At 40.0% G+C, this 21,673-nt stretch overlaps 1 protein-coding gene across 2 annotated transcripts in view; it reads right to left on the reverse strand.

Annotated features, from left to right (window-relative positions):
* The window catches only part of MTA3 (metastasis associated 1 family member 3), a 178,404-nt gene that overhangs the window by 94,375 nt on the left and 62,356 nt on the right, over positions 1-21,673 (reverse strand). For both annotated transcript variants that reach the window (XM_034764471.1, XM_034764470.1), the window contains exon 7: positions 4,516-4,618. In XM_034764471.1, coding sequence (XP_034620362.1) covers positions 4,516-4,618 — 103 coding nt within the window. The remainder of the gene's footprint in view (positions 1-4,515; positions 4,619-21,673) is intronic.

The following is a 21,673-nucleotide window of genomic DNA, read 5'->3' on the forward strand; positions in this document are numbered from 1 at the left end:
CTTAATTCCAGGGAGTTTCAATTTATTTAAGTCTTAGAATACTTTTTAACGCAGACATATGCTACCAGCACAATGATAATTAAGGTTGGACAAAGGCCCCAGAGTCTTTCAACTATTGGATAGAGCAGAATGTGACATGCAGAGTATATTGATAATAAAATGCTGCTTTTCCAGAAGATTATTTTTTCTTGTCATTTCTAAAGCAACTAATTGTAGGTACAGAGCTGTGCTTCATTACTCCCACTTCCTGACACTTTTTTCAATCTCCAAAAGTTTAAAGTGCTCGGGAAATGACTACTGAACAGAAGGAAAGTTGTCCACTGTTATTCTTCGCCGGGAAGAGGAATGGGCTGGGGTCTTTGGAACAAAGAAAAGTGAAGTATTATATGGAATATCTGATACATATCACGTTGCAGTCTCAGCAGTTTTGCTAGGAAAATGAATAGGGGACATATGGTAAATCTGAATCACTTTCATTTAAAGAGGGGAAAATATCTGAAAAATGGAAATGGCTTAAATTCATAAGACATCACTTAAAACACTATTATGGCCCCACCCTCTTCTCTAATTTCAATGAAAAGGAGGAAAGAATCTCTGCACTAGACGTTACAGTGAAGGAAGGAAGGAAGGAAGGAATTAAATTTAGGCAATGGGTCACATTCTGTAGGGGAAGTGCACAAAGAGGGTGTAAATTCAGTCTACATATGCAAATTATGTTACTCTGAAATATGCAAATTAGTCATTTTTTAGCCAAGATGATATCCAGCGCTGTAAAATCTACAAAGACAGACCAGCGTTAATGTCAGGTACAGTGGGTGGGCAGAAGAAACAGAATTACTGATAGATTATAGAACTTGCAGTGAACCCATTTCTCGTATTTCCAAACCATGTGGCTGTCACTAGGTACTCTTACTCATCCTTATGACAAACACCTTCTTGTTTTGGGGGACACTGGATTGGTCCTCACAATCTTCCCCCCTAGAGAACCCACCACAGTTATACAATTTTACCCCGCATCTCTGCCAATAGTTTAATTTCCTCGTCAATTCCTCTGATTTTCTCTATCTGAATAGAATCCAAAACTATACCAGTATTAATTGTACTGAACAGGCAATTTTCTAAACAACAACATTGGGAGTCACGTGTATTCCTATTGACTATATTCAGCAGAAAACCCACATATAGTATAGAAGTATGCATATTTAATTACCCTGCAAGAACAGAGCTCTGGCTATGTTCAATAGTAGCAATTACCACCACTACTTAACCGCACATTTTAAATATTGTACTTCATTATATTTTACTGAATATATGGATTTCTTTTTTGAGATGATAAATGGAACGTTCATAGTTGAGGAAGCAACACTTAATCTCTCATCGTAAGACAAATCCATACAGTTGGCATTATATCTCCTTTTAGAAGGTGAAAAAATTCCATTTTCTCTTGTTTAGTTTTGTTTCTTGTCTGAGGTAGAAGCGTCTAAGAACAAAATGCAGAAGGTAGGTGGAAAGGATGCAGAAGGAAAGAAGAGAACTAAAGTAAATAGAATACTGGTACGTAATTTTCCACTCTTTCCCCATTCTAACTTTTAAATGGATGTAACAAATAAGAAAACACAGATGAGGTGAATTTGCCTTATGGGAAACAGAACTAAGCAATGGTAAGTATGAAATTTTCATTTAACAGGAACTGGAGAATAGAGTTGAGGCAGAGAGCCACTAAAATACCGATGCTGCATAAAGAGTACCTTAACTAATCTTCAAAACCCTCTTTTAGTTGGAGATGAGAAAGAGGAGACTACAAATGGCTGGACCGATCACACGGCTGAGAGAATGGCTCTCTTGAAAGATTGACCAATCCTTGCTGGATGAAGGGAGAAAGACTCATAAGTCCCGGGGGTCCTTGGTGACTTGCAGTTTTACTGCACCCCAAAATATATTTACAAAAGTGGAATGTACCAAAAAGGCAAATGTATATAAAAAAAAAACTAGAACTCTTAATATGCAAGGGATGAAATCTAAACTGAACTACCACAAAGTGAAAGTGAATAGATCTGATCATATAAGTCAGCCCTGTGGTTCTCAACCTTTGTCCATACTGGAACCCCCACTCCCATTTTGCTGGATTTAGTCAGGATCTCTGTACCATTTAAGAGTATAGGAAATGCAAGGTATCCATGACCCCCAAGTTGAGAACCTCTGGGCTAGCCTATTAGAGACAGGGAAGATTAAAAGCTCCAGCATCTGAAAACGTAATGTAATGTAATTGAAACTGACTCCAGCTTATGGTAAAGCAAAGGAAAATCTTTTACTGCTTATTACTGTGTGCACTATAGGACAGAGAAAGGTATCTCTCTAGGGAACTAATGTGCTCCCCTAAGATGAGCTCTGCTAACAGAGGAAATTGTCAGTGAGACAGCAATCTTCTCCTGTGGGGAAATACTCAAGCTGACTCACTGCTATTAATTGGCACTCGCACATCTAGTCTCTTTTGACTGGAAAGATGATCTTCTAAAGTAAAACAGAAGAAAATCTCTTCGGATCAGACAAAGATCAAATGTCTAAATGCTAAAGCAGAGAAGACTTCCCTAATAGTCAGGGGGAATCCATTTCCCATTGGGAGACCAATGGAGATAGCAGCCTAAAAGACCTTAAATAGATGAGAAAAACTGGCATCCCCAAAAGACACCCCCACCACAATGGAAACCTCCCACACAGGGACTTACCAACTCCTAAGTGAATGGGGTCAAGTTCTGACCCAGCAACAATGTAATCTCCTAAGAAGTGCACGAGGTGCAGGGAAGTACAGTAGCATGCCCTTCTGAAGTTGCTCATACTCCGCCTTGCATCTCTTCGGCTTCCCCAAGGGGGTCTGCTCAGCGGAGATAAGGCAGCATGATCTTCTGAAGGGATTCAGCTTCAAACTTCCATCTCTCCAGCTTGCTAGTGGATCTACTTGCTGGCAAGAGCAATATGCTGCGGTGCAAGCAAGAAGCAATACATGGCGGAGAGATGTGTCAAAGGAACAGTATACATTTACTGATCAGAGGAGGACTGATCTTAGATGAGCTAGCATCTGAGATCAGAGGGAGGTGTGACCCACAAGCCCATTTCCCTACATGGCACAGGCTATGGAATTGAAAGCAGAGCTCCTCTCTGCCTTCCTCTCCCTCTGATTTTCCTTCTCCAGACACATGTTGTCCAGAAAGAAGATAAGAAAGAACAAGAGCTGGGAAGAAGAGAAATTAAGGTTCTTAGACTAAAAAGATGTATGGCTGCACTCTGCTTTCAGAATAGAGAAGCAAAATTACTGAGAGGGAAGAAGGCAGGCTGGTGCCTTTACACTAGCATTGACAGGTAGTCCTCTGCTTCCTTAGTTTGTAGTAGGTGGAGCAATAAGGTTTACTGTAAGCATTTATTATAGAACAGGGAAAAGAGACTGTATGAGAGTAATGGTTTTACTCTTTCAATGGAAAATGTCACTGTTTTTGAAAGAGTAGAAGTTTCAGAAATCTATCTAAAAATGTTTGAAAAAGGGCATATCTGAACTTTAACAGGGCTCTGTCACAGGCCTCCGAGGATATGTCTACACTGCACCTGGGAGAGAGCCTCCTAGACCAAGCAGAAAGACATGTGCTAGCTCTTCTTGAACTAACATGCTAAAAATAGCAGTGTGGACGTGGCGATTCAGGCTGGCCACCTCAGTATGAACCCAGGAGATCAGGTGAGTTTGTACTCTGACGGCTATCCTGTGCTGCTGCCCCTGCCATAACATTCACAGTGCTATTTTTAGCACTGTAATTCAAATACAGCCTCTGTACTCAGCCTGAGAGGCACGCTTCCAGCTGCAGTATAGACATATCCTAAGAGTATGCTAGTTTATGATACTACCCAACCAGAGTTTTTCCCTAATGAAGAGTAGGACATAGTAATGAATTATTGTGATATACTTCAAAATCTTCTGCTATTCACTGAAAATAATTGCAGTGTATGTGACAGTTGGATTACATGCAAATGTCACGAGTTCTTCAGTCATTCCATTTGTTTACATTTGCTTGAATTATAATCTTAATCTTTGTTACATTCAGCAATTTCAAATATTACAGTACCAAACTAAAAAGGTAGTGCTGAAATCCTGCTTCATTTATTCTGAGGAGAAAGTGAAGTTGGAAAAGAATATCAACATTAAAGTTTTAAGAATTTTAAGAAAGTGGAGTTGGAAAAGAATATCAACATTAAAATTTTAAGAATTTTAAGAACATCGAACTCTGCCAAGATCTGCAAAAGTATGAAGTCTGGAAGCAATTCAGAAATATATTCCTTTCCTATATAATTTACTTTAAAATAGATATGCATCATGTTCCATTCTAATGGTTTTCTCTTACCTAACTGCAAGATAAACATAGAACGTTAAACAAGTTGTGGAACAACAGATAGGGGAATAAGCAGTCAATGGTCTACAGGGTTTATAGGAGAAAAAAGTATTTTTCTGGGATTAGAGGATTTCAAGCTTACCGTGCTACAACTAAAAACTGGTCAATCTGACGATCAGTAAGGGGGCTATCTGGATCCCATACTTTTACTTCCAGCTTTGCCTGCTCTCTGTCATCTAATTCTCCTGTCAAAAAGGTAAATGGGATAAAACACGTATTTACAAGGTTGCTCTTTGTGCACTTCTTAAACCATGCTTAAATAATATACTGTACTTTAAATATAATAAGAGTTAATTAATCAGCAGTTATCATTTAAAATTTAATATTGCAATATCACAAAGAAAGATCTAGCCTAAAATTAGCATTTTAACTAGCTTAGAGAAAGTATCAACACAAAGTATAGAATAAAGGAGCTTAATAAAACTTGATAAGATGGTTCCACTGTCCATTGTATTTTTTAAAATTGCTTCCCAACCACAGCAAAAATTAATGTTACACTCAAACAAATTCAGCAATTAAATGCTATTATGCTATTTTTCTATTTTGAATATGCCTCAAAATAGAAAATACTGCAGACTACTCTCAGCCCATTGACGTGATTTTGGAAAATCTTTATTAAATTATTTCTGGCCCCACTTTTTACTCAGAGCAACCACTTTGTTCATACTATTAAAACAATGACTCTAATTCTCTATTAACCAGTTAGAGTTCTTGCAATTTAATAAATAAGTTGATGGCACACAAAGTTGATAAATAAGTTGATGGCACACATTAATTTCCCAATTAAACTCATTTGAGTCAAGCATAGCTACAAGCACTATTTTAATATGGCTACTGTGAAAAAATTCTTCTCTTGTATCAAGACTGTAGTTTTGTTAAGTTTTAGTCTCTTCTAGAAAGCATTTTTCATTTTTATTTGCTTGTAATCATTTCTAACTCTATCCTTTTCACTTGAACTCACTTAAAATCCTATCTTCTCTTGTTAATAAACTTGTCTTACTTTAAATCTAAACCATGCCAGTGCTGATTTGTGTTAAAGTGATAAACTGTGTATTTTGTCTCTTTAGAGGAGCAAACAAACCTTATTATTTCTCTGAGTGTTCCACAAGAGGCCTGGACACATCAGGGTTGACTGATATGGAGAAACTGAGGACTGAGAGTGTGTTGGGGTCACCCCTGCTTACGATAACTGGGTGATAGTGACTAGAGTGGGGCTATTGCGTTGTAGGCAGGCTGCTGGGGCAAGAGTGCAGAACCAGGGCGGCACAGCATGCAAACACTCAGGATACTCCATGCTAATCTACTGGCTGTTGACACCCAGGGTGTGAGCCACAGCAGCAGAACATTTGAGGCACCCAGAGTTATAAAGCAGGTGATGACAACCCCTCAGTGGTCTGGACTGCAACCCAGAACATGACAGCTCTGCATGAGGCTGAAACAATGCCAGCGCTTTCAGACATTTTTCACAATGGGTGCAAGGACAAGCTCAATGTGTTATTTGTACAGCAAAGTAGAGAAGCAATGGGTAAGCATACTGCTATGGAGAATACAGAGTTAAGCCTAAACCTTGCCCATCCCACCTCATTCATGGGTTCAAAAGTCCCAAAATGCAGCAGAACCAGGGTACTCCACTGCGCAACGGTGAGGCCCACCACAGGCAGCCCAATTGTATGGGTGATCTGCATTCTTTGGGGTTGGGGAGGTTATCCATGGTGTGTGGAACTACTTGGAATCCCTGGCCACATGCCATGGATAAACTCTCCTCTCTCCCGCAGAACACACCCATCCAACCAGACTCCCTGTGGTGTGCTTTAACGTGTATGGGCTGGATCCTTTGGTGCTTCCCTGCTTGGACACATCTTCTCCCCCCAGTGAACACATGTGCCAAGCCATTTTAATCAGTAGGGCCCCTATTACTTATGGTTCACTTTTATGTTATACTCCAAGAATACATTAATGTCCTCAAATATGCCCATTCCATTTGCCTTGACTTCAACAAGAGCTCTGTGGGCATCTGTTTGGGTAAAACAGAACTAGTCTTTAACCCACCACAGTCCTTTACAAAACTGTGCAAAAAGATAGAGAACACAAAACTCTCACAAGAAGATTTGAATCTATAAATCTGAATCAAAACCAAAAATCACCAAGATTTACAAGGCATCTGATTGCAAATGTTAACATGCATAGCATCATCAAAAGGTGAAATAACCTGTGTTTTTCAAAGGCTAGAACCAGGCTGCAAACAAAACTATTGTTCTTGGAATTCTACTGCCCTTCCAAAAAGCATATTATGCAGGACATGCTTTGCTAATATGTCCGTTCTCAATTAGAATGAAAATGGTAGCATGGTATTAATCTTACCAAATACACCAGTTATTTGCATCCTACTGTCTGAATCTAACATATCAGGAGCACATTTTACAAGCACGATATATTTCATGTACTGAGAACAAAAAGGGTAAATGGGCCTCCTCTGATAAACAGTCAATAGAGAGTGGTCTACCTCATGTGATTTTACACATTTTAAGAAAGCTAATTCACATTCAAATGTAAAATCCAGCACTGACAGACATATTGTGGATTTCTAACATTCTCTGGTGGGATTTTGTGTCTGTAAACTTATGAATGGTTATACACTTGTCTAAACAGTCAAACTTTTCTATTTCTGACAGATATATACTGGGTAACATTATACGTAAGTAATCGAAGAGTACATCATTACAAACTGTTAACATATTTTTAAAAATATCTTTCATTGTGTTTAACTGAACACCACATCCTGGAAAATCATAGAATCATAGAATATCAGGGTTGGAAGGGACCTCAGGAGGTCATCTAGTCCAACCCCCTGCTCAAAGCAGGACCAATTCCCAACTAAATCATCCCAGCCAGGGCTTTGTCAAGCCAGGCCTTAAAAACCTCCAAGGAAGGAGATTCCACCACCTCCCTAGGTAATGCATTCCAGTGCTTCACCACCCTCCTAGTGAAATAGTGTTTCTTAATATCCAACCTAGACCTCCCCCACTGCAACTTGAGACCATTGCTCCTTGTTCTGTCATCTGCCACTACTGAGAACAGCCGAGCTCCATCCTCTTTGGAACCCCCCTTCAGGTAGTTGAAAGCAGCTATCAAATCCCCCCTAATTCTTCTCTTCTGCAGACTAAACAATCCCAGTTCCCTCAGCCTCTCCTCATAAGTCATGTGCGCCAGACCCCTAATCATTTTTGTTGCCCTCTGCTGGACTCTTTCCAATTTTTCCACATCCTTCTTGTAGTGTGGGGCCCAAAACTGGACACAGTACTCCACATGAGGCCTCACCAATGTCGAATAAAGGGGAACGATCACGTTCCTCTATCTGCTGGCAATGCCCCTACTTATACAGCCCAAAATCCCATTAGCCTTCTTGGCAACAAGGGCACACTGTTGACTCATATGCAGCTTCTCGTCCACTGTGACCCCTAGGTCCTTTTCTGCAGAACTGCTACCTAGCCATTCGGTCCCTAGTGTGTAGCAGTGCATAGGATTCTTCCGTCCTAAGTGCAGGACTCTGCACTTGTCCTTGTTGAACCTCATCTGGTTTTTTTTTGGCCCAATCCTCTAATTTGTCTAGGTCCCTCTGTATCCGATTCCTACCCTCCAGTGTATCTACCATGCCTCCTAGTTTAGTGTCATCTGCAAAGTTGCTGAGAGTGCAGTCCACACCATCCTCCAGATCATTAATAAAGATATTAAACAAAACCGGCCCCAGGATCGACTCCGCTTGAAACCGCCTGCCAACAAGACACGGCAACTGTATGGAAATGTGAGAAAAAGATATAACATATACTGATATGTGGTATGACTCTCCATGAAGTGAAAATCATGTCACACTCTGGGTTTCCATCCCAGACATTCCACATCCCAAAAATCCAGCTTTGTAATACATATGCCTCTCACTTCAATGAAAGGGAACAAAACTCTACATCTGTAACTACAAAATGCTGCTTTGTATGTTGGCAAAGGTATGTAATCCCAATATTTCTCAGCTTCATGCTATCTGTGATTGTAATAGTCACAAATAGGAAATGAGAAATGGGACACATGTACAAACGTACACAATGTAAAAAACATGCTAATACAAAGATTAAATTCAGGAAATGTAGAAGGGTAAGTTTTTCAATAGCAATGTTAACCTCTGCCAAACTGCACATATGAACTTATTTCCATTCCTGATTTTCTGATAAGAAGGTAGTATGTTAAGCCAAACATTTATATCAGAAAAGGGGGAAATGAAAATTGAACATACGTGAAGGTAGGCAAAGTTAGAAATAAAAATTCCATTCACTGAACTAACTGGAATAGGGGAGGCCTCCAGAAAACTTTGTAGATCCTTCAAAATGGTCCAGACCAACTTAACGCCGTTACGACCCAGCATTACTCAGTCTATATCAATGCAACAACAAAAAACCTCTGCTGGACCATGGAGATGACCCACAGGGCTCTGGCAACTTTCATGTTTTCCATATATGGCGTGGTTTCCAAATGTCTTGATCTCTTTAATTATTTTGTTTTATACATTCTGGTGTGCAAATGCTGTGGAAAATATGCATTCTGGGGCATCATAAGAGAGCAGAGCTCATAAGTGCAACCTCACTTTTTTTTCTTTGCAATTCATCATAAGCCTACGACAAAGGCATGCAAGCTGGAAAAGAGATAACAGAACCAATTAAACACTTAACTATCCTGCTAAACTTGATTTTAAAGTACTACCAGCCCTTTGGCACTGCAAGAGTCTAGCAGAGCGAGAGAGCTGTGTAGTAGATTCCTCAGAGAGGAAAATGGATAGCTAAATAAATGGACAAATTAGAGCAACACACAAATCCTGTGAAATCACAGATTAGTATTGTTGCAGATGTTAAGAACTACTGAAAAGTCAAGACAAAGGCTACACAATTTACTTACTGGAGGAAAGAGAAGATGAAAGTACACCACAGGTTTTTTGAGAAATGGCTGCCAGGAGAATTTGGAGTTAATGTGGAAGGTTTCCCCTTGTACGTAGATGGAACATACTGCACAGTAATCAGGAGACAAACTCAGTATGGAAAGAGGAAGGATGAACTGTGGTTTTACTCTTGATGAACTTACATTATGAGAAGAATCATGCCATTTTTAGATAGATATGAATTTTTTAAAAGGTCCTTGAATGAGCCTCCAATCAACAGCAAAGAGAGGGTTTCTTGGACAAAAAAACGGATGCATTCACCCAACATACCTTAAACATAATGTAACTAAAGTATATGCTTTTACTTTTAAACTTTGAATAATCTGAAAACTGTAGAATAACCCAATAAAAATATAACACTGGGTATTAAGTTCTGGGTCCATTCGAGTCAATGGCGAAACTCTCATTGACTTCAGTGGAGCCAGGTTCCTCTGTGGTAGAATCTGATTAAGGGTTACTAGCCCTACACTGTACTGCATGTCTTTAAATTTGGCAGGGTATCCTATCAAGGGTAAAATTGAATACATATATTTGTTAACAGCTTTTACCTCAGAGAAATTTTAATTTGTTTTAACTGGAAGATACACAGGTTGAACAGGACTACCTGGTCAAAGCTTGATGGTATACACTTACATTATTAAGCTTATGTCTATATTGTCAACTGAATGACAAAACTTTTGTCTTTCAGAGATGCTAAAAAAACCACACACCCCACCCGAAAGACAAAAGTTTTGCAGAGGACAAGCCCTGGTGTGAACAGCTCTTTGTCACTGGGAGTGTCTCCTGCCGACAACGCTGACACCGCCTGTCGGGGGTGGAAGTTTTTTGTTGGCAGGAGAGCCAACAAACAGCAACTACACTGCGCGCCTTTTAGTGACAGGGCTGTAATGACACAGCCCTGTCGCTAAAAGCTGCGTAGTATAGACATAGCCTAAAACTGGAGATTCCTGGACATAAACGGAATTCTAGACTTTATATTTTAGGAGGCATTTGTTCTAAGTTCTGATCTTCCCTCACAAGGGCAGTGTACTAAGGTACTAAAGATTCTGCACTCAAGACCTATATTGTGTCAGGCTCATCCTGAAAACTAGTTTGCTGGATTATATTAATATATGGTTATAAATATGACTGGTGCCTGAATTATTTTCCCATTACCAATGATTCAGTGCCTTATTTCTAGTGTTTTTCTTTATTATGCACAAATTATTTTTTTAAATGAGAAGTTAAGATCTGTTTTTCTGTTAGTAACTTTAGACAAACAGATGAAAAACTGTCACCACAATACCAACTTTCAAATAGAAGAGTACAAAAAGAAAGGAATGAAGATCAAATGCAGTTGAAGCCTGGATTTCAGTAAGATAAATTAAAGGAAATGAAATAATGCAGTTACTCAACATCAACTCTCTAGACCTCACCTTAGACTGATACAACTGAGTATCGCAACAGAATTCTATTCCTGCTAATGCACTGGATCCTGTGTGATGCTATGTACCTCATGCGTGGTACTGAGCACTGCCCACAGGATTGGGGCTTAAGAGGGGCAAGAGATCCTCAAAGTACAGATATGCAGAAAAGACCAACTAAAACAAAGCAAACTTAAATTTCAATCTACATGATTTTGCTGAACTGAGTTACAGTTGTCCCATTTTATGACGACATATTTATACGAATAATGTTTGAAGAGTTATCCTTTTAAGAAGCTAGAAACTAAATGATTACGAATATGAGGAAAATATAGAAAATACATCCAGAAGATATTGGCTTACAATTCCTAGCAGAAAAATCACCAACTCTGCTCTCTTTTTGACACTTCAACCGATTATATGCCTGATTAAAAATAGCATGAAGTATATAACTTTTAGTCACAGGAGAATTGTGAGGATAAAGTACTCTAATACTATTATTGTGAGTGCAAAAAAAAAAAGTCAAAGTGAAATACAGACTCTGATTTCATTGTTAATTTGTTAACAGATACTTCCCTCCGATCAGAGATATCACAAGTGTCAGGCAGCATACTGCTTTCAACTAATCCTAAATTTCTTTCTTGAATATAGTTTTAATCTGCCACACAACACCCTGGAAAACAGGTAGTTAACTACTGTATATCTGTTCCCAATTTATGAATCTTACTGTCATATTTGTTGTTGGACTGATAGTCTGCAAGCCTTGTTTTTAGTTATTTATTTTACCGAAAATATAAAGCAACATCACTCTTTCATCTCTCTCAGTCGTCTGGCTAGAAATGAAGATAAAAAAAGATCCCAGGTACTAAACTGCACTATCTAGAATAAAGTCTCACCTTTCTGCTATGGTCTGATGAATAATTCATTTAATAATACAACTTCCAGTCTTACTTTAAAACAGGTAATATGCCTATTTTCTCTCTCTTTATAAAAAAATAACTATACAAGGCAGCAGTGATTATTAAATATTATACAACTATTTGTCTAAAATAACTAAGTAAGAGTGTACGTGTGTGTGTGTTCATGTGCATCCACTACACAATATTGAAAGTAGCGCATGGAATGTCTCAAACTAGTACCCAATGACAAGGAAAGCCCCACTAGAGTTGGAGCAAATGAACCTTTCAGATTAAATTTGCATGTCATTCTTAAGGTATTCAAACAGTGCTCTGCATAAACCACACTAATATGGTGATCCTTTGTAGGCTTTAATGGCTGGAGCTTAGAACTTTTTTCATTATAAAGAATCTGGAGGCAGGATGTGGCTTTCCACTTTATTTGCTTTTGTGATTAAACTACCGAAAGTATAAACCAGAAATTGCCCACAATTCAAAGGTTTTACATCTGACTCTACAAAAAAATAAAATTGTGTTATGTGCAAATAACGCCTAAGGAGGGGGAAGGGCAGAAGAAGGGGAATGTAGTATGTTTATCACTTAATTGCAGAATCCCTATCCTTAACTAACATAATAAAGATACATAAGGATGGGTCTCTTCCAGGTGTAAGAGTGTAAATAACAGTTATTCAGTTAGTATATAAATGAGTTTTTCAGTTACATAAACCCTAAATTAAGGTGCATATATGAATGGAATGCATATGAATTAAGCCAACCAGTCGGTAAAAGCTGTCAATTGACACAAGTACAGCACTTGCTTACGTCGAGTCAGATATCTTTATACTGCTGCTGAAACCTGTCTAGTCTGATCACTGTCTATATTCTACGGCTCTAGTCCATAAAGGTTAAGATTCCCAATAATCCTTCCCTCAAAAAATCACTTAGGGATTAAAACTGCCCCATTCCCAACATCCTAATTATCTATATTAATATTTGAATCTTGGAATTCTGAAAACGCGCCAACTGCAAGTAAAGCAATGGGAGAGAATTTAAAATAGGTAGTGTTTTTTTAATATATATATAAGTAGCAAATACTCAGCTTTAATCATCACTTTCCAAATTCCTAGAAAAAAATTATTTTCATGCTCTAGTTGAAATAGTTACTCCACCTAAGAGATAGAGTTTGAATCTGCCAATAGGGCTTAGAATGGTCTGAACTGTAACCATGTGGTCTTGACCAATGCCTCCATCATGCTGCCTCAAGTAGTAATAACCTATATTCAGAGGGGCCAATGCCAGATGAGAGCAGAACATCAGAGCGCAACCCCTTCTGACTCCAATACCCTGCAGAGTCTGATCACTGTTGTGCATCCAAGAAGGAGCTTCCACAATGCAGGGAAAATAGGAGCACAACACTCTGGAGATAGCACTCTCCACACCTTATCTTCACCACAAGATCCCTAACTAGTTACTTGCACTGTGGGTTCCCACTGCCCCCATTGAGTTTGTATTTTTGTACTGTATAGTGGTTTTAAAGTAACACTATCCCAAGTGAAAATCTTCTCATTTCTAGACTTAGTATTAAAATGTTTTTCTGGTGCTTTTGTATTTAGATACTTATCTAAACTAGTCACTATTAAGGCAAATCACAGTAAGTAGTACATTTTTAATCAGGGGTTCTCAAACAGGGGTTGGGACCCCTCAGGGGGTCACAAGGTTATTACATGGGAGGTCACGAGCTGTCAGTCTTCACCCCAAACTCCCCTTTGCCTCCAGCATTTATAATGGTGTTAAATATATAAAAAGTGTTTTTAATGTATAAGGGGAGGGGGGGGTTGCACTCAGATGCTTCCTCTGTGAAAGGGGTCACCAGTACAAAAGTTTGAGAACTACTGTTTTTAATAAACAGGGTTGCCTAAATTCAAGTTCAACTTTGTATTTATTTCTTTGTCCTCTACTGGGCTTCTTAAGATTTTTACAATTATAATTTGAATATAGAGAAACTGTAATAGATTTAACATAATACTTGAAATGAAAAAGCATGAGGTGGTAGGGCATTTCCGGGAAAGTGTCATGAAAAGATGCCTATCAACCTTCCCTACAGAAAGCAGTTACTCAGTGTATTATATAGCCATTTTTGAAAGTTTAATACCACAAGCTATGGAAATGTTTTCTCTTTAAAAAAAAAAAATTAAACTAAGGCCCTGATCCTGCAAAGGCTTAAGCACATGCTTAACTTTTCAGATGTGAACAGTCTCATTGACTATGGGTCTATGAAGCCAATGGGACTACTCCCTTAAATAAAGTTAATTAAATGCATAAATCAACATGACAATTTTTTCTGTAAAATGAAGCAGATTTTGAATTATTCAGGTGTAAAAATATATCTCGTTCACATCTGGTAATCTGTTTTTCCACAGCTATGCAGTAACTTAAAAAGAAAATTAAACATCAGAAAACTGTCAAAAAGAAACAAACAAGCAAACTGAAAACTGAACTTACAATGAGCCCATCTATGCAGTTATTGGAGTAGAAAAATATATAAAAGATAATTAACCTCTGAGATGTGGTTTGAAAGCCAGTTAGTGAATGTTCACTGCAGTACATTACTTTGTAGAATAAGTACGTAACAATTTGACCATACAATCATAATCAAACACAGAAGACTGTCTAAGCCCTGAGTGTGTTCATTCCTGTAAATTAATCTCAGACAGGACTCTAGCCATTATTAATGAACAGATCTTTCCAACCACAATGATTTACAGCCTTCTATGCCAATGAATCAATGAAGGCTGTTAGTCTTACACTGTGGCCAGCTGGCAGAAAGAGAAGCAATAAATTTTAACCATTTCCTTTGTTTAAGTAGTTGGGTCTATGATCATCATCCATAGGAACAGGCGAGCTCATGGTAAAAAGCTCCTTTAGCAGCTAAATAAAGTGTGAAATCTTGGCTCCCTTGATGTCAATTGTAAAACTCCCACTGATTTTACCTAAATGTATTAAAAAAATCTTGATGAAATACCTGTTGCTGAAAATTTATTTGGGTCATTAGACAATACTATTGCCATAAACTCTCAAATCTTGTGATTTAACTGATTAAAAGTTTTAGTACCAAGGACACCTGCATGCCCCTTCATATTTAGGCATTTGGCTGGTAGTCAGGAAGTTATCAGTTGGTCTAAGAATTACAGGCTCCAATTCAGAGATGTACTTAAGCACGTTTGTAAATTTAAGCACATGAATGGTACCATTAAGTCAGTGGAACTATTCACTTACATAAACTTACAAATGTGCTTAAGTTACCTTAATGAGACAATTACAAATATCCAAAAAGGGGGTGGGAGGTCAAAACAGGAAGGCAAAGTTGAGAATTCATTATTATTACTTTGTCCTATGTTGTTTCTTTCACCGAGGATCTCAAAGTGCTTTGCAAACAGTACAACACACCTAAGTCAACCATCTAATGCACAGTATACTCTTGAATATTTATTTTTGCTGGTTCAAGGTGCAATCTTGGACACCTACTATTTCATCAAGCTGAATTCAGACAAATAGAACATATTTGTTGGTAGGTTAACAAAACATACCTATTGATTTTTATTCTCTACAGATTACTTATTCTGTTAACAGGCTCAATACTCATACACTGCCAATGTCAGAACACAACAAGTTGGCATGATTATTGACTCCAATTTATGCAATGGGTAGAGTTAAAGGGAGCAATATTTTTTATTGATTTTAATTCTAACCTGTATGTATATGTTTCACTATAACTAAGCTTGGCAGAAATCAATTTTTATTTTTTATAATTTTGATAGATAATATTGGTGTTTATTTTTAAACTTTTTTATTTTCACAGTTGTGTAATTATTTTGTGGGATCAGACAATTATTTAATGACAGCAGACACTGATATTCAAAAAGTTAACCCTTTATTGGACAATGTTAAAACACATTGTCAACATCACATGTCAAAGTATACAAAATAAATATCCTGAAATCAGATCTAATAAGTTCTCAAGCACCATTTTTCTTACTTTGCCTCTCTGTGAATTATCAATGGAAATATATTTTCAGTTTGTGCATGCCTGGGAAAATAGACATTTACCTATAAAAATCTAATCCTTACAAGCCTAACTATAACAGCACATATTAACTATATTATCTACCTTCAGCTCCACCACTAATGATTTTGTATTTTTCTGTATTTCTTTTAACACTTTACAAATGTTTAAACATACAGTAAAACAAAGGACCAAAATTAAATTAGGAGTAACTACACTGAAATCAATGAAAATACATTGGTATAAAACTGATTTGAAAGGAGAATGAAACCCTAACCTTTAAATACTGGATGACATAACTCCTGCAGCTGTCTGTCTAACTGGGGTACTTTTCAAATTAACTTAGCAATGGTGCTCCGAACAGGCAGGCTTGGATTAACCAATATGCACTCAGTACACTTGCACAGGGACCAGTGGGGGGTGGGGGGAAAGAGTGGCACTGCAACCCTACACACCAGAAAAGAATGCCACTCACTCGCTCTGCCACCTCCGTGTAGGGTGACCAGACAGCAATTGTGAAAAATCGGAACGGGAGTGGAGCCTATATAAGAAAAAGACTCAAAAATTGGGACTGTCCCTATAAAATCGGGACATCTGGTCACCTTACCTCCGTGTCATGATGGAAGGGCAGCTGGGCCAAACCTGAACAAGTGGTGCTGCAGCCTGGCACTTACCTCCTCCCACCCTAACCACCAAACTATCAGATGGCTCACCACATCCTCCCAGAAAGTCAGGCACACCCTCCCCAATCCCATCCCGCAGTTGAGAACCTCTGTTCATACAACAATAGTTTAGTTATATATGGAGACTTATAGAAAGAGACCTTCTAAAAACGTTAAAATGTATTACTGGCACGCGAAACCTTAAATTAGAGTGAATAAATGAAGACTCGGCACATCACGTCCGAAAGGTTGCTGATCCCTGGCTTAGAGTTTAAAAGGTCAGTCTCTCGGTCCCAGACCACAGTGAGTTGGGAGCACTGAATGTGACAGTCAGCTCTGGGGGAAAGGGAAGGTCTGCTTCACACTGATACTGCAACATCCCCTTCTGACAAAATGGATAGTAGCTTCACTCCAAAGCAGGCTTAGTTCATAGCCTAAATTGTAAGATGCTGTTGAAAGAAAGGCTTAATTGAGGAGTAGTCAAGATCCAAAGTAACACTTGTTAAACTAAAGGTGTTATTTCAAATTGATTTAGCTAAACCAGTGCAAAAATCAGTGTAGACACTTTTAATTGGACTTAAACCTGGTTTATATTAGTTTAGCTTAATTCAGTAAGGAACCGACTTAAGCTAAATTGATATTGCACACAAACACAAAAAAATTAAAAGAATGTTATTGTTGGAAAAAATCAAGGAAATGCAAGAATTAAGATTGCCTGTTCAGTCTTAATTCAGCCTTCTTGTGTGTCTTATGATACAGTCTTTAATTACATGACTACATATTTTTTCCACAGACTATGTATTTATTCTATAAGGCTCCGGCCTCATTTAGTCTACAGAATGGACAGTGCTTGCTTAATGAGCAGCTATTCATTGTTTTGTTTCCCCTTGTCCAATGAGTGGCCCAAGCTTTATTTACGGCACACTATTCAAACTTTGCTCTGAATACAGCATTATTTCCTCATGAACTTTTTTATGGCGCTCATCACTTATAGATGTGAGTGCTTCATACGTATTAATACATATATTTTAACAACACTCCTCTGAGATGAGGGACCCATATTATCACCATTTTACAGACTGGCAACTCAGGCACAGTGAGGTTATGGTCAAAAGTATCCACTAACTCTGGACCTCCAATTCAAGACATCTAGAACCTGATTTTTCACAGTATTTAACCTTATATCGCATTTTATATTATCAAAGAACAGTTCCCAGCTTCAGTTGCAGCTATGAGTGCTCTGAACATCTGCAAATCAGACCCCAGGCTCTCAAGTCAAGCACCCAGAAAACGAGGAATACATAATTAGCAACAACCCGTGAAAAGTTTGACTAGTTGCTTAACTAGCATTGCATAGGAACTCTGTGGCAGGCAGGAATAGAATCCAGTTCTCCAGGGCAGCATTTAATTGTTTTCGCCATGAGACCTTCCCTTCTCTTCGTGCAGTCCCCCGCCTCATTCACTAGACAGCTTCCAATTTCTGCAACAAATGAAGCAGGGGTCCTGTACAGAAACCAGATTTATCCCCAGAGCAGATCCATCTTGTGCACTGAATGAGGCAGGGGTATTGTGTAAAAAAAAAAGTATGGGATCATGTAATGAAAGACTGCATTATACTGCACATGCACAAGCAACCTTAATTTTGGCATTTTCTAACATTTCAGTGCTTGACATTGCAACGTTAATAATAATGTTTTTTAACGTAGTTTTTTGTGTATAATTCCTTCGCTTTTTTTTTTTTTTTTTTTTTTTTAAAGCAGACTGAAAAATCAGAAATTCCACCACGTGGCATCCTATTGACACCCACAAGGATAATCAGCAAGGGTGGATCCATCGCACAAACCTATCCCACTTGAGATAAAAAGTAGCTGATAGCTGCAATAGGTTATCATCCTTTGTTTCGACCAACACCAGAGGGGAATGACACCCTTTGCCACTGCCCTTCACAAGTATGTGCTGACAGCAGAGGAACGGTGAGACTGTGGCCTTGGCTACACACACGGATTCACAGCGCTGCCGCGGCAGCGAGTGTAGTCGTGCCGCCAGCGCTGCGAGAGCTCTCTCGCAGCGCTGCAAGTACTCTACTTCTCTGAGGGGAATAGCTTGCAGCGCTGCGAGCGAGCATGCAGCGCTGCAGGCGCTGATTACACTGGCACTTTACAGCGCTGCACTCGCTGCGCTCAGGGGGGGTGTTTTTTCACACCCCCGAGCGCAGCAAGTGCAGCGCTGTGAATTGCCAGCGTAGCCAAGGCCTCAGAAACGATGGTTTCCATTCCAGCCTCTGCAGTTGAGTCTGCTCAGTTGTGCCCAGACTCTTCTGTTCATTCCCCAAGTTTGACTCTTTCTGTCCTGTCCACTTCGAACTCTCCCCAACACACTTCCAGCTTCTCCACCCTAGTCTCTTTGCCCAACCCGCTTTCCTACCCACCGCCGGCTCCTTGTCCCCAGTCTCCTTATCCAGTTGCTTGTCAGATCTGTCTCCCACATCCTTCCCCGTGCCCCAATGGTTTCCAGACCTACTCTTGTCCCACTAGCTCCCATCATTTTCTCCACATAATCTCCACCCAAGAAAGCTTATGCTCCAATACATCTTTTAGTCTATAAGGTGCCACAGGACTCTGTCGTTTTTTTACAGATCCAGACAGCTACCCCTCTGATACTTGATACCAGAAAAAGAATCCAGACATGTAGTTAGAACAATGGTCCCCAAACTGTGGAGCGCACCCCCCTAGGGGTGTGTGGAGGAACAGTTGGGGGGGGTGGAACAGGGCCCTGGACAGCCCCTATGGGGGACAGCGACGGAGCGCTACCCAGCCCTGTTCCACTCCCAGCACCGCTCCAGCCCCACCCCTGGCTCTGCTCCAGCCTCACCCCCAGCCTTGGCCACCAATCATGGCCCGACCACAGCTTCCGCTCCTGGCCTCTGCCTCAGCCCCACCCCCTGTCCCGGCTCTGCTCCCAGCCCCAGCCCCGCCCCCCGCTGCAGCCCCAGCCCCCTGTCCGTGCCCCTCCACTTCCCCCAGGAACCACAGCCCTGCTCCTGGTCCTAGCTCAGGGGGGAAGGAGGAGGTGTGACCGTGAAAAGTTTGGAGAACAGTGAGTTAGAAGGAGTTGCAGTGGAACATTACCAAATTTTCCCAGTAATTCCCCACAAAAAAATGTTATTAGCAGAGTCAAACCTATTCTTCTGTGTGCCGATGTCAAAAGTCAACTAGATGATGTTTTCGCTCTACCAACAAGACTACTGTAATTCTTGTCTAGCTGGGAACCCAGGGGAAATCATTCACCAGTTAAGGCTCTTTCTAACATTAAGCATTTTATTGAAGTTTTATTAGAGGAAAGCACTTGGGGATATATGAATAATAAATACTAAAGGAGCAGTGATTTCTCAGTCGACCTCTGCCTCAATCCTACAGTAAGAATCCAACAGTCACAGGACCATAACTCCTGCGTTTCTCAACTCAGGATCTGGTCCTTAATATGAAAAGGATGTGTATGTCTACACTGCAGCTGGGAATGTAATTCTCTGCTTAGGCAGATGTACATGCACTAGTTCTGACCAAGCTAGCCCAATAAAAATAGCAGTGTGGCTGCAGCAGTATGAGCACCAGCTCCGGCTAGTCATGGGTTAGTCTGAGGTACATATTTGGGTTGCTAGACCAATTCGCTGTGGCCACACTACTATTTTTAGCACACTAGCTTGATCAGAACTAGCATGTGTATGTGTAGCCAAGTGGGAAACGACACCTCCAGCTGCCGTGTAAACTTACCCTTACAGGGCACAGGGGAAGTTTATTTTCTTTTCACAATTATAAAAATAAACGTTATACTTTTTATAATAGTAACCGTTTGGAATCTGGAAACAAGTTGGGGTTTTATTTCCTGACAACATGTACACATACCTTGGTTTTTGCAGTGGCTGCACTGAAGTGGATGGGTATCTCCAGACAAGGAATGCCTATTACTCATCAGTAAGGCTACGTTTTTGTCATGGATATTTTTAGTAAAAGTCATGGACAAGTCACGGGCAATAAACAGAAAATCACAGAAGCCGTGACCTGTCCCTGACTTTTACTGAAAACATCCATGACAAAATGGGGTCCAGCACCCTGCCCTCTGCGCCCCCTCCTTCCCCCAGTAGCTGGGAGCTGCAGGGAATCCATTACCCAGTGGCTGGGAGGAATCCCCCTGCTGCCCTGAAGGGCTGGGAGCTGCGGGGGGTCCCCCCACCACCCACGGTGGCAGGGGAGCTGTGGGGGCCCCCCTGCCAACACTGAGCAGCTCCAGGGTCTCTCTGCTGCCGTAGGCTGGGAGCTGCGGGAGGGGGAGGACGGCTGCTCGCCAGGGCTGAGCAGCTGCAGGAGGGGGTCTGCCAGCAGCAGCAGCTGCAGGTCCTCCCCCCGCCCACTGAGCAGCTCCAGGGTCCCTGGGAGCTGCAGGGGGGGCCCTTGTTGCTTGTGGCAACTGGGTTCCGGCGGGGTCCCCCAATGCCAGCAGCAGCTGGTCAGCTGCGTGCCCCCCAATGTCACGGAGGTCACTGGAAGTCATGGATTCCATGACTTCCACGATCTCCGTGACATAATCTTAGCCTTACTCATCAGAGAAGAGAAATAACATCCAGCTGTAGATGACACACAACCTGACAAGGGCCTGCAGCTCTACATAAGCAGCAAGCTCAGTACTTCTGGAAGCTGTGCTAAGACAGTACAAGTTGTTTTCCTACCGAATGGCTATATGTTCTTATGTGTTCATAACTATTAAATAAATTATTAACACAAGGACAACGATCTAAAAATAATTTACCATACTGCTTTAGAAGACAAACACCAGCCAAATCTACAATAGCCTCATTTTATGTGGGTTTTTTTAGGTTTTATTAAACTTTTTTTATTTTTTAAAAGCAAACTATGTTTTTCACCAGAAAAATTAAAATGAAATACAAGTGAATCTCATTTAACTGTAAAAGAAAGTCTAGGAAGTACAATCAGATCTTTGATTTGTGTGCTATTTAAAGTGTTTCTGGATTTTGCTGATTTATATTATCTGGGGAAGAAAAAAAGTTAATTTCAAGGGAAACAAAATCAATATCCATAGTACAGAGACAGGCACCAACTCATTTTTTGTGCCTGAATAGGCCACTGAAAAATGTAAAACACTGGAGGCAGACACAATGTAAATCTTCATTTGTTATAATAAAAATCAGAATTTTCAGTTTACAAACCTAATAGAAGCCAT

This window comes from Trachemys scripta, chromosome 3 (genome assembly GCF_013100865.1).
Source record: "Trachemys scripta elegans isolate TJP31775 chromosome 3, CAS_Tse_1.0, whole genome shotgun sequence".
NCBI lineage: Eukaryota > Metazoa > Chordata > Testudines > Emydidae > Trachemys > Trachemys scripta.